This window comes from Oncorhynchus tshawytscha, linkage group LG21, assembly GCF_018296145.1.
Source record: "Oncorhynchus tshawytscha isolate Ot180627B linkage group LG21, Otsh_v2.0, whole genome shotgun sequence".
NCBI lineage: Eukaryota > Metazoa > Chordata > Actinopteri > Salmoniformes > Salmonidae > Oncorhynchus > Oncorhynchus tshawytscha.
Genome location: NC_056449.1, coordinates 14,568,894 through 14,582,682, shown reverse-complemented (window position 1 = coordinate 14,582,682; position 13,789 = coordinate 14,568,894). Strand labels below are relative to the sequence as shown.

Sequence of the window (13,789 nt, the reverse complement as noted above, 5' to 3'; positions counted from 1 at the left end):
GCATATAGACTGTATTACAATGCATATAGACTGTATAACACTGCATATAGACTGTATAACACTGCATATAAACTGTATAACACTGCATATAGACTGTATTACAATGCATATAGACTGTATAACACTGCATATAGACTGTATTACAATGCATATAGACTGTACAACACTGCATATAGACTGTATAACACTGTATATAGACTGTATAACACTGCATATAGACTGTATTACAATGCATATAGACTGTATAACACTGCATATAGACTGTATTACAATGCATATAGACTGTATAACACTGCATATAGACTGTATAACACTGCATATAGGCTGTATAACACTGCATATAGACTCAATCCTCTAGATTGTTTATTAGCCGTCTGCTGAGAGAAAATGTGAGAGAAAATAACTGAATTTCAATTGAAAACAGACCGAGCAGGTCCACATGAATCAAATGAAGACAAGCCATGCTTACATGGACGACAACTGTCTTAAATAGTCAGGGAAATTATTTGAGAGTCGTTAAAAATCCCTGTCAGTGTTTGAGCCTATACACACACACACACACCCATTAAAACAGCCTGGATGCACTGTGAATAATGTACAGCAAAAAACAACCAACACTCAGCTATACTCACAAACCCAAAGGGTTTAAATGCTGTATCGACATAACATAAGCGTGCAAGCCAAAGGGAAAAGTGAAGATCCCATTTGCTGGAATGATAATGCCTAGTATGACTGCGTGCATAAATGCCATGATGTCAGCCCTGTATTTGTTCCCGTTATGTTCCAACCACATGTTTGTGCTGGCAAGACTTTAGTGCCTGTGTACAGAGCTGCTACCCCAACCTGATTCCTGTGTTCAAATTGTTATTTTGCTGTTGTAAATTCCCACCACCGCTAAAACAGCCCTTAGTTATGCATGCCCTTGCTGATCCCCAAATTAGAGTGTTTTAAATGTTACTTTAAGTCAGAATGCAATTCCAACGGCTCAGCAAACACTTTCTCAGCCAAACCTGCCCTCCAATCCTCTATTTTCCAGCAGCTCATTTTCTCAAGTGCAAGAAAGGGAGGGTAATGCGCAGTCATCAACCTTCAAGCTCCATCATTACATCGCACCATCTCAGAGAAAAATGGCTGATCGCTCTTTCTGACGACTGCAGCCCCACATCGAATCTGCAGTACAGGCAGGGAAACAAGCCAAGAGGAATGTCCATCTGCAGAGTTTGTGTGCTCCAAACTACTGCAGAGACGAACAAATTCACAGCGACAGCAATGCAGGCCTTGTTACGAGACAAAGAGCCATTCTTTCTCTAAAAATCAACTGCTTTCAGAACTGTTGACAACTGACTTTCCTGCAGGAAGGGGACAGGGGCCTGAAATGAACACAACAATGGGATGGGTGCCAGACTACCTTCCTAAGTACCTCAGCCTATGATGAGTGTATTTGTGAAGCATCCTGTCCCTCAGACCTTAACACCAACTATTTGGGGCTTTTGTATTCCATCCTCAAAATATGCCAATAGCTGAAGCCCATTATCATTTTGGAAAGAAAGAGAACGTGAAACGAGCCTAATGCACCCGCCATCTGTTACGCTGCGGTCCCCATCTTCCACGGCCCGGCCACATTGTGCAAAGTGGATTTCACTGTGATGTTTAGTGAAGATGTCTGGGCCAACAGTCAGCACTGGGCACCGTGCCCGCGTCTTACAAATTTACTGAGTCGCTTTTATGGAGTGAGCGCTGAGCCTGAAATTTCCCCCGTCATGCAATGGCGCAGGGAGACTGGCTCAAGTCCAATATACATGTCCGGCCATGACACCATTCTATTAATGGAGTAGAGCTGCAGGTGAGTCAACGACTCACTGCAGAGACCCCATTGAAAAGCAATAGCTACTAGAATTCCACAGTGGAAAACAAACGACTCTTCATTAGGAGAATCCATTTGAACGGGAGCACCTGGATTTCTTCCTTTAGAGAGTCCATTTAGCCTGCTCAGCTTCTTTGCAGAGTCAGGAGAGCTTAGCAGAAAAAGACTGTATGACAACAGTTGACTCATGCCCCATCAGGGGGGTAGACAGAGAAAAAGCAACCAGCCCCGAATTTGGAAAATGCATATTATTAATTTATACCATAAAGTGGAACTGACAGCATTTGAACTACTTTGAAGATATGAAACAAACAGACAATCATATCAGCCCAAAATATACAATTCCCAGTTTATGCTACAAAACTAACTTTATGAGGTTTTAAAATGAGGTTCTATTTGACTCAGCATTCCATGGCGTAGAGTTGGGCATTGTTTGCAGAATAGATGGATGCAGTACAATGCATGACTCATAATTCACCACAATACATTTTTTTGGTAGTTCAACAAATATTGCTATCAGGTTGTAAATCACAGCTGGCCTGGAACATTGTATGCTGCCTCCAGCCATCCGGGATTTCGTTTCAATGACTCAATATTTTGGAAAGAAGACCAACTAATGTGATTACAATTCAACTAGCAAGGGCAATGATCCCAAGTCAGTCATAAACTAGCCTATTTGCCACGTTATCCACTGATGTAACTATTTAATTAGCGAGCTAAAAACACTGCGTCTAACTTCAGCTAGATACTGTTAGCTGCTGGGGGATGTCATGTTGTTGGACGAGTGGCTGGGTTTTGAGGTCACATCAGTCCAGGGAAGGCTATAAAATCATCTCAAAAAGATTTCAGCAACTTTTTACAAATGGAAAATGGAGAGCATTTACAATGACAGCAACTCAGGCTAGAAGTGGACACCCTTCCAAAATATCCCCAAGAGCCTCAAGAACAATAGTAAATCAGGTAAAAGCCAACCCAAACATAACATCTAGAGATTTGCAGACCTCCCTTGCTGCATCTCCGGTAACTGTGCTTCAACAATAAGAACACTGAACCCGAAATGCTATTCATGGGAGGGTTTCTAGGAAAAAGCCTCTGCTGTCAAAAAATAACCAAACGGCCCATTTTAACTTTGTCAGAGACCACCTGGAGAAACCTGAAGGTTTCTGGAAGACCATTCTCTGGACCGATTAGTTCATATACAGTGGGGCAAAAAAGTATTTCGTCAGCCACCATTTGTGCAAGTTCTCCCACTTAAAAAGATGAGAGGCCTGTAATTTTCATCATAGGTACACTTCAACTATGACAGACAAAATTAGAAGAAAAAAAATCCAGAAAATCACATTGTAGGATTTTTAATGAATTTATTTGCAAATTATGGTGGAAAATAAGTATTTGGTCAATAACAAAAGTTTATCTCAATACTTTGTTATATACCCTTTTTTGGCAATGACAGAGGTCAAACATTTTCTGTAAGTCTTCACAAGGTTTTCACACACTGTTGCTGGTATTTTGGCCCATTCCTCCATGCAGATCTCCTCTAGAGCAATGATGTTTTGGAGCTGTTGCTGGGCAACACGGACTTTCAACTCCCTCCAGAGATTTTCTATGGGGTTGAGATCTGGAGACTGGCTAGGCCACTCCAGGACCTTGAAATGCTTCTTACGAAGCCACTCATTCGTTGCCCGAGCGGAGTGTTTGGGATCATTGTCATGCTGAAAGACCCAGCCACGTTTCATCTTCAATGCCCTTGCTGATGGAAGGAGGTTTTCACTCAAAATCTCACGATACATGGCCCCATTCATTCTTTCCTTTACACAGATCAGTCGTCCTGGTCCCTTTGCAGAAAAACAGCCCCAAAGCATGATGTTTCCACCCCCGTGCTTCACAGTAGGTATGGTGCTCTTTGGATGCAACTCAGCATTCTTTGTCCCCCAAACACGACGAGTTGAGTTTTTACCAAAAAGTTATATTTTGGTTTCATCTGACCATATGACATTCTCCCAATCTTCTTCTGGATCATCCAAATGCTCTCTAGCAAACTTCAGACGGGCCTGGACATGTACTGGCTTAAGCAGGGGGACACGTCTGGCACTGCAGGATTTGAGTCCCTGGCGGCGTAGTGTGTTACTGATGGTAGGCTTTGTTACTTTGGTCCCAGCTCTCTGCAGGTCATTCACTAGGTCCCCCCGTGTGATTCTGGGATTTTTGCTCACCGTTCTTGTGATCATTTTGACCCCGCGGGGTGAGATCTTGCGTGGAGCCCCAGATCGAGGGAGATTATCAGTGGTCTTGTATGTCTTCCATTTCCTAATAATTGCTCCCAAAGTTGATTTCTTCAAACCAAGTTGCTTACCTATTGCAGATTCAGTCTTCCCAGCCTGGTGCAGGTCTACAATTTTGTTTCTGGTGTCCTTTGACAGCTCTTTGGTCTTGGCCATATGGAGTTTGGAGTGTGACTGTTTGAGGTTGTGGACAGGTGTCTTTTATACTGATAACCAGTTCAAACAGGTGCCATTAATACAGGTAACGAGTGGAGGACAGAGGAGCCTCTTAAATAAGAAGTTACAGGTCTGTGAGAGCCAGAAATCTTGCTTGTTTGTAGGTGACCAAATACTTATTTTCCACCATAATTTCCTACAATGTGATTATCTGGATTTATTTTTTCTAATTTTGTCTGTCATAGTTGAAGTGTGCCTATGATGAAAATTACAGGCCTCTCTCATCTTTTTAAGTGGGAGAACTTGCACAATTGGTGGCTGACTAAATTATTTTTTGCCCCACTGTATATATTTTTAAATAACATAGTTTTGATGTCTTTACTGTAATTTTACAATGTAGAAAATAGTAAAAAATAAAGAATAACCCTTGAATGAATAGGTGTGTCCAAACTTTGACTGGTACTGTACTTGTTTTCTCAGCTTGTCATTGGTTAAAGACTACAAAACAAAACCAACAGGAATCTATTAAGCAAATACTTAAATGCAGAAAATAATGTCTCTGGTAAATACAGGCTTGGGAGATCTTATACATGTTGTTCTATGAGTTAATATCAGTCAGTTACCATGAGCTTTATGAATGATCCTTGTTTTGGTTACATAAATGCTTCAAAATTAGCTAATGAAGATGATCTCATAGAACAACACGTATAAGATCTACTAAGCCTGTGTTTACCGCAGACCTTAGTTTCTACGTTTACCCCTCCAAAAATGTTTTATTTCCCCCATAGGCTTTGGCCAACGAGCCATGGCGGAGTTAGCCTCCGTTAGTGCCTACAAAAAGACACCATTACTATTGCTCTCTAGGAGACTTCAGCTGAATGCTTCATAAACAAATGAAGGACTTTTCACCTTGTATGTATACAGAGGTGAATTGGTAACTATGCTGGAATGAACAATACTAGCATTTTGTCAAAGAGGAGTCAAGAAAGTACAGCAACGCATTTAGAGTATAAAGTAATGGGGATCTCAGACATGTCTACTGGTGCTGCAGAACAAAGTCCAAACATTTCTAACGCTCAAACAACTGCATCTCCACAACCCACAAGTCTCTGCAAGTACAAAACCATTTCTGACATTTTCTGATAAACTGCACAGTTTATCAAGATCTTTTTTTTTTGGCATAAAGCTATTCTGCCCACAATTCATATCTCCATGGGATTCCCCCCTCCTCCCTGCAGTAGCAAGGAGTCATGGATTGGTTGACTGGGTTTACTGAATGTGGGCTTTTAGACAAAGTGTTTTTCTCTAGAAGGAAGACTAAATGTATGTATAAATGGCTACTACAACTTAGCAGTAACTTGACTCAAGGTGAAAATGGCAAACTAGGTGGCTACAAGTTAGCAGTAACTTGAGTCAAGGTGAAAACAGCAAATTAGTTGGCTTACAGACAGACAAAAGCGAGAATCTGGTAATGAGTTGATGGATGTTGCAAAATCTATTTTCTGCAGACATCCTAGGAAAGGGAGAGGTCTAGAGCTGTCGTAAACAGTGCTCTAGAGACAGTTCATGCAATACAAGGTAAAGACAGGAGTGGTTAGCCTATACAATTCAATAACCTACACAAAAACGACATACTTTGTGCTTTGGAATTCATCTATTTCAAAACGAAGCAAAAAAAACTAAACATGAGTCCAATTTGGCATAACCAGAAAATGTATGTAAATGTGGTGCTTTTAAGTTATTTAAGATAGTTGATTGATCACAAACAGGTTTATTCCCTACACTAACCCCTGAAATTATATACGTTTCTAAGTGGTAAGGTGTGCATTCCCGGCCAGGCTGCCAGTGATTCAACAATGCCAGTGGGATCTGAAATTTCCTCCTGCCAACTCCCAGACCAATTGTCTTTTAAAATTTGATTAAACCTTTATTTTGACAGGGAGTCAATGCTGACACCCAATGTCTCTTTTCCAGATGATCCCTGTATAGCACCACAATACACATCAAAATACAATAAACACGTGAAACTACACATTCATATACACACTAAACTAGACGTTATTATACAGAACAACACACAAAAAGCTAAACAAAATCATAAAAAAACAGACACATTCTTCAGTAAAAAACGTCCCTAAGATCCGTCTGAAATGCCCTAGAGGCACCAATTCCTTCCATTTTAAAGTGCATTGTATATCATTCCACATGCAACGGATCTACCTAACTCCCTAGACGTCAAAGGAGTCTCCAGAGTGAATCAACCCTGTGAACGGGTTTGATCACTTTTCATTTTAAATCTTAACAGTGATGTTAGGTGAGTCGGAAGTTTGTGGAGCAGGCCTTCGTAAATAAAAAGAGTGTAATGATGTGATCTACGTGACTTCAAAGCGGTCCAGACAATCTTTTGGTAAAGAATACAGTGATGAGTGATGAAACTGTCTCCAGTGATAAAACGGCATCCAGGGCTTTAATAGTAGAGGCAGATTCACTTTGATAAATAGTATCACCATAACCAACAACAGGTGGAAAGGTTGACTGCACAATCTGCTTCCTGCTGACGAGAGAGAGACCAGATCGGTTTCTGTTCAAAAAAGCCCACTTTAAATCTTAGTTTCTTAACCTCCTACCCGTATGTATATACTTCTGTTAAAATTGGACTCTGGGACATGCTACACAGTACGCACACAGCATGGTAAATGTCTGACGAAGCAGCCTGTGGGGGCAATGAGAGGGTCTCCTGTATTTCATCCTGATGAGGACACACAAGAAAACATCATGTGCCACAAAGCATATGCAACTTCCTTCCCTCCCATTTACTCCAGTCACGCGAGACAGAAGTAGGCATATCCCACACGGCATTGCCGAATTGACATCCTCTGATAGCACAAAAAAAATCTGCCGGGGCTTTCATTTCACATCACTTAGCGACCCTCCCCGTTTCCGAATGTGTGTGCAGCCAGCAGCTCAGTTAACATTTAATATGTTCGTCATGCAAACATGCAAAGGGGATCCGATGAACGTGTTTGGGCTATTTGTTGTCATAACACCCACTCCCATACCCACCGCCCCTGTATGCCAAGTTAAAGCGACGTGGACAGAGGGACTGGCTCCAGAATGCTGAGTCATAGCTGCAGCCACTGAGACCGTCTCTCTGGCTGTCTGGGGCTGAGCCTGACGCGCCACAGTGGCATCCTTTAAAACGTGGCTAATCTGCAGTGAGTCTTCCGCAGCCGTGCACCACATGAAGGGCGCGCGGCACTTTCATCTTCGATTAGCATCCTCTTCTTTCCCCCCGACTGCCCCTCTGCAGTCCCCAACCTTCTAGGCAACAGTACAATAAGTACTGCAAAGTACAATAAGTACAAAAACAGAGTACAGGTACTGATCCAACTTTACAAGAACTGTGCCTTCATAATGATGTATTTCGATGGTAGGCAGATACATAGTTGCACCTGTTTGTGGCATGCAAATAAGCTCAGAGTTGAGATGCATTTTCAGGATACCAGCGATGTTATGGTGAATTGCATCAGACGATCATGACACAGGATTGTGAAGTTAGGACAATCATATACCATGAACATAAGTGTCAGCAGAGTTTCAATACATCCAGATCGCTATCCATCATTTATGGAGTTTATGAATGTTGATGTTATTGATAACATCCGAAGCTCCAACTACAGTAGACGAAAAGCAGCATATTGCTGTCAATGTGATTTGTAAAGGCTAGCAACAAACTTGTCATCGCCTTCAGTCCTTGCATGTAAAAAGCTTTAGAACATTAGCTTGTTATGCTAGCTGTAGGCCTATGTATTTAACAATGTTTTTATATGGAGCACATATAGAACATTTGGAAAAACCACAATCAACTTTCAAAGCAAAAGGGTCATAAAGGCAAGAACGCAGACAGAATTCTGACAAGAAACTCAAACCTGGTTTTCAGATTCAAGCCATGAACACTCTACTACAAGCTCCCTTTGCTACCACGTACAGATTTGCCTGGCAGTTATTCAAACAACTGCACGCCCATTTGAAAATTAGACTTACAAACAAACCCCAAAAGCTCTCACCTAAACAAAAAAGTAATCTCCCCTCTCAGCACATTTCCCAGTGCCTTCAGCTTTTAGAGTGCCCACATGACTGAGTTAATTCCACCTATTTATGTGTGCTCTTTTGTCCCGAGGGAAAAAAGACATGTTGGGGAGAGAGACTGTTGTTGGATAGTTTCAAACAAGGCCACATTTAATTACACTGCTAGTGCTCTAGTCAAAACATGGTAGAGGCCATTAATAGAGGGAAAGCATATTGTAGTTAGATCCCCTCTCTCCCAGGTTTTCATGTTGCCGTTGTTCCTATCCAAGATATCCTATTCAAGATATAGCTTACTCTGGTGACTAGAAAAGCACACAATGGTGAATGGAGAGGATGGCAGTGCATAGGATGGAGATGTCAACCAACGTCTGAACCAGGTTTATTGCATTGACACACAACCGATGATTACGATCAACATACACACTTGTTTGGCTTTGACGAGGAATTTGGTTAAACTCTCTGGTATTCACATGCTGGTAAGGTTTAAAAACTGAGTGGGGGCCAAATGCTAAACAAGACTGGTGGAAAAATCTGTCGACGTGCCCTTGAGCAAGACACTTAACCCTAATTGCTCCTGTAAGTCACTCTGGATAAGAGCATCAGTTAAATGACAAAAATGTAAAAAATGAACTCACTCTTTTTAATTTATTGATCGAGAATATAGCCTAGTTATTGGAACACGTTCACCTGAGATGAGTTTTCCACCCACTGTGAAATGATATCCCTAAAGTCAATTAGGGTAACCATCATTTTGGAAGAATAATAAACTTTTTCCATATTCCTCCATTACTTGCTTTGCCTATTGTAAATGCCAGTACGCAAAAATAAAGCGGAGGATCTTGGCTTGGCTACAGATCTTCCACATTCCAACGTTCTGCAACCTGACAACATCTAGTAGATTGCCAAGGGGCCGTGAGATTATTTGTGTACAACAGTATCCACGACACTTTTACACCTGAGATGGTGATAAGAAATTCTTCAGAGTTCATATTTACTCCCCAAACAAAAGGCTGTGATCTTCATTGGATAAGAATTCTGTATGTTGTCCACCGAGTCTGAACCAAACCTCAAGCGGTGCAGAAATACCCTTGTTTAGGCCAGGATTAGTTGGTGATGCGGTCTGTGAGAAGCACTCTGACCAGAAATGGACCTCTGTATTTCCACAGGTTGTCCATGTCCCCATGTTAACCTGTCTTCAATCTCAAAGTTCACAGTCAAGTCCCAGGCATCAATAGTGCCTTATTACTATACTAACTAACACAGGGCTACTTCCTCGACTTCCGTTGGGAAAGGTGTATAACCCAAGGGAAATCAATGAGTCTGTTGACTATTTAAAAATGATTTACCTCACTGAACGTTTGACCTACTTTCCCAGTGTGTGATGTAGAGATGGTGCAATAAGCATCACCAGATGGCCAGGCATGAGGCATGTGTGTTCAACACTGCATTCCATCCCATGTGTGTAATAGTATAGACTGGCTGACCCATCCCATGTGTGTAATAGTACAGACTGGCTAATTCATCCCATGTATGTAATAGTATAGACTGGCTAACCCATCCCATCTATGTAATAGTACATACTGGCTAACCCATCCCATCTATGTAATAGTATAGACTGGCTAACCCATCCCATCTATGTAATAGTATAGACTGGCTAACCCATTCCATCTATGGAATAGTGTAGACTGGCTAACCCATCCCATGTATGTAATAGTATAGACTGGCTAATTCATCCCATGTGTGTAATAGTATAGACTGGTTAACCCATCCCATCTATGTAATAGTATAGACTGGCTAATTCATCCCATGTGTGTAATAGTATAGACTGGCTAATTCATCCCATGTATGTAATAGTATAGACTGGCTAATTCATCCCATGTGTGTAATAGTATAGACTGGCTAATTCATCCCATGTGTGTAATAGTATAGACTGGCTAACCCATCCCATGTATGGAATAGTATAGACTGGCTAATTCATCCCATGTATGTAATAGTATAGACTGGCTAACCCATCCCATGTGTGTAATAGTACAGACTGGCTAACCCATCCCATCTATGTAATAGTATAGACTGATAACCCATCCCATGTGTGTAATAGTATAGACTGGCTAACCCATCCCATGTGTGTAATAGTATAGACTGGCTAACCCATCCCATGTGTGTAATAGTATAGACTGGCTAACACGTTGTGTAGATAAGTCATACAAGTAACATACACACATAGCAGTTAGCCCCAGTCTAACAGTTTTTGTTATCCTGTATGTCCAATTGTACTTGTATTAGATATATGTTCTTCCCTTTGGCCACCTGAGCTTTGGTGCCACTTAAAATAACTGACCTTTCCTCAACCAAGGGCTAGTGGGGACAGTCCCACAGCATGCCACACAAGGGGAAAACAACAACACAAACACTTCATCAATGGGTAGGGGGAGAGAGGAGGTTGGGGTTAAGGAAAGTGTTTGAGCAGTGAAAAGGGGAGGGGTGGGGTAAGGCAAGGAAGGGAGAGGAGGGAAGGGGGTGGGGTAGCAGGTTTCACTTACCTCTTGAAAGCCTCAGTGGGGTTTCTCTCACACTCCCCGGGCTGCAGGGCGCTCTGCACCGCTGGTTCATGCACCTTCTCCTTGTAATCCGGCACCAGGCCGCTCTGGCAGATCTGGGCCACCAGGCCTCGGATGAAGCCGCCAAGGCAGAGTGTGTCCGAGTCGTCCGCACGGCAAAAATGGAAGGCCAGATTCTGCTGCTGCAGCCCCCGATGAGCCCCCTGGGCTGAGGTGGGCCACAGAAGCTCTGTGCATAGGGCCGTCTTCCCACTCCCAGGCCCCCCCACCAGCAACACCCCCCAGGTGGTGGCCTTCGCAGAGCCTGCTGCGGAACTGCCGCTGGGGTTGGGTGCGCCAGTACCGGAGGCAGAGGACTGCTTGCTGGGAGTGGTGATCACACCACTCAGGCCATTCGTTTTTTCCCGGATGCAGTGCTGGATCTTGTGGAAGACCCAGTCCCTGCAGTAAAAACGCTTCCCCTGCAGCAAACTGGTTTGGGCCATTTTGAGATACTGCTATTCCGACTATTCCTCATAGGGCTTTCCTTGCCCTCACATTTTCAACCCAGAGTGGGCCAGCTGTAAATTCGAATATCCATTTTGCTTTTCCAAGTTGATTGCAGCTGTCCTTAGCGTTGTCATAAAGCCAAAGTGAAACTGAGGCTCCCTTCTGAGAAAACACAGAATGGTTGTGGACAAGAAAACCAGTTTTTGAGACGTCGCTTAATATATGGGGCAAGAAAAGAGTCACAATTGAGGCTTATACTGTACATTTTCCACTAACTTTTTCCATGGCTTTCTCATTGGCTGGACTGAATGCCCAGTGTTATTCCAGGTTTGTTGCTTTAACATGGTGTTGTGCATGACAGGGCACAGTGCTTTGAGTGCATCCACTTTCAAACTCAACCACTGCTTGATTAGCCCTGAAAGTCAGTTATCTGTTTCCCTTGATACATTTCAAAGAGAAACTGGGGCAGAGATATTGTTTCCATTACATTTGCCAGAGATGCGTTGGTCTGTCCATAAACATTGAGCGCCTGGTCACTTTCCTGGAATAAACAGTTTGGTGTAAAAAAAAATGTTTTAAAATCAGATTAGAGGTTCAACTTCTATCTAGCAATACAACTACACAGTTCACTCCCATTTCGAAAATGCATAGCATTTGCTGAATGGGGAGTTTGTTTATAACACAGTAACTAACAAGACATTGCTGATGGTCCTCACACTTGGACTCTGGGTATGGTTTCGTTCAGTTTCTCTAGCCTACTCACTGATCCTTCTTCCTTCCTATGTGGCTGTGTCGCAAAAAATTCACATCCGTCCTGAACGGGGAAAAACTCCAAATGAGAGGACCCCCTTTCTCTTCCTACTACATCGATGTTCCCTATCCCTATCCCCTATAATGGCTAAAAGCAATCCCCTTAAAGTGTCGGATTCTATTCAGATCTGTCATACAGGTGGGCGCTATTCTGCATAACAGTAATAGGTATATCACTTTAAAACACATGTATTATGTCCGGTAAATGTTATTATTCACCTTTCTCCAGTTTTCTAGGCACACATTTTATCGCGTAACCATTATAGCCTGCTACAGCGCTCTCATTTTAGAAAGAAATGACAAGAGGTAGTTAAAAAAAACTCATTACCGAAATGCAACGGCAAAAAAAAACAACCTACGAATAGGTAGACACAACCGCTATTAGGGGTAAACTGTCATAGGTGTCGATGAAACGTGGACCAAAGACTGGTTAGGCTACACCGTCTTTTGTATGACAAAAAACCTCACCCATTTCTAAAATATAATACAATCGAACACCTTTAGTCAATCTAAAAACATACACAATGTAAAGATAATGCCATGCCCATTAAGAGCAAATAGGTCAATTAACTGAATGCTGCCCGTAATCTTGTAAAATACAATGCAACTATTTTTTAAACTTTAAGCAAATGTGTATAACGTTTTTCAATGTTACAGTTTCAAATGTCTCGTATAGCCTGCGGCTTCTCACCTCTTGCTGAATCTCCCTTTTCTTTTGGTTTCTGTGTCCGTGGTAAAACCATCTATCGTCTAACCAAATGCTATGCTTTAAAAGCAATATTTGATTTGCTTAATAGATTTCCAAGCCCCATCTTCCACTTCGTCCATCCGCGTCTTTGCATTATTCTATATTTCAGCAGCGGCGGTTCCTGCTATCCAACACAGCACTGTAACCAGTAAACCATTCTCTTCCTCCAAACGCTCTCCAAAATTCCATCCCTCCTTGCATACAGAGCACACACGCAGGATGGACGCAAAGTCTGATGGGAATTGGGGTTTTGGCTCCCCAAGCCGCCATTATAACGGCCAAATAAACGCACATTTTCTGCATTTTAAAGAACAACAATAATTAGTAAAAATTTTAAAAAGTGTTCGCGTTAAAACCAGCCGTTTTCTTTCTTTACATAGATGTATAACAATGCTAATATAGGCCTAATGTTATTACGACAATTTTGCATAGAGGAAAAAGTGACAGTAAAAAATGTTCCAGACGATTTATAATCACTGATGGACCTTTGAGGTACCATTAATCATTCAAGGCACTATGGTGTAAAACATTGTTTTCCAACTGGTTGATCATTTGGGTGTTTTCAGAACAGAATACAGGAATTACCAGGCTAACTGCCTAAGATCACTGATTATTTGATTAAAGAATGACAAGAATGGTGTTGCAGTTGTAACACGTTGTAATTAAAAACAGTGTTGCTTGTGCCTGCAGTTCACACCGAGTAAATTAGTGTTTTAATTTCAAAGTAAACACCTTTCCTTCTTGTAAAAGTGTTGTCTGACCCTTACCCTCTGGGGAAGGTATGCTTATAGAG

The 13,789-nt window shown here is 42.0% G+C and overlaps 1 protein-coding gene across 1 annotated transcript in view; it reads right to left on the bottom strand.

Moving 5' to 3' along the window:
- Nucleotides 1-13,174, bottom strand: part of LOC112221015 (ankyrin repeat domain-containing protein 50) — a 34,172-nt gene extending 20,998 nt beyond the window's left edge. The window contains exons 1-2 of the mRNA XM_024383057.2: nucleotides 12,940-13,174; nucleotides 10,932-11,979 (exon numbers count right to left, since the gene is read on the bottom strand). Of these exons, the coding sequence (XP_024238825.2) occupies nucleotides 10,932-11,434 (503 nt within the window). The 5' untranslated portion in view covers nucleotides 11,435-11,979; nucleotides 12,940-13,174. The remainder of the gene's footprint in view (nucleotides 1-10,931; nucleotides 11,980-12,939) is intronic.
- Between the last annotated feature and the right edge of the window lie 615 nt (nucleotides 13,175-13,789).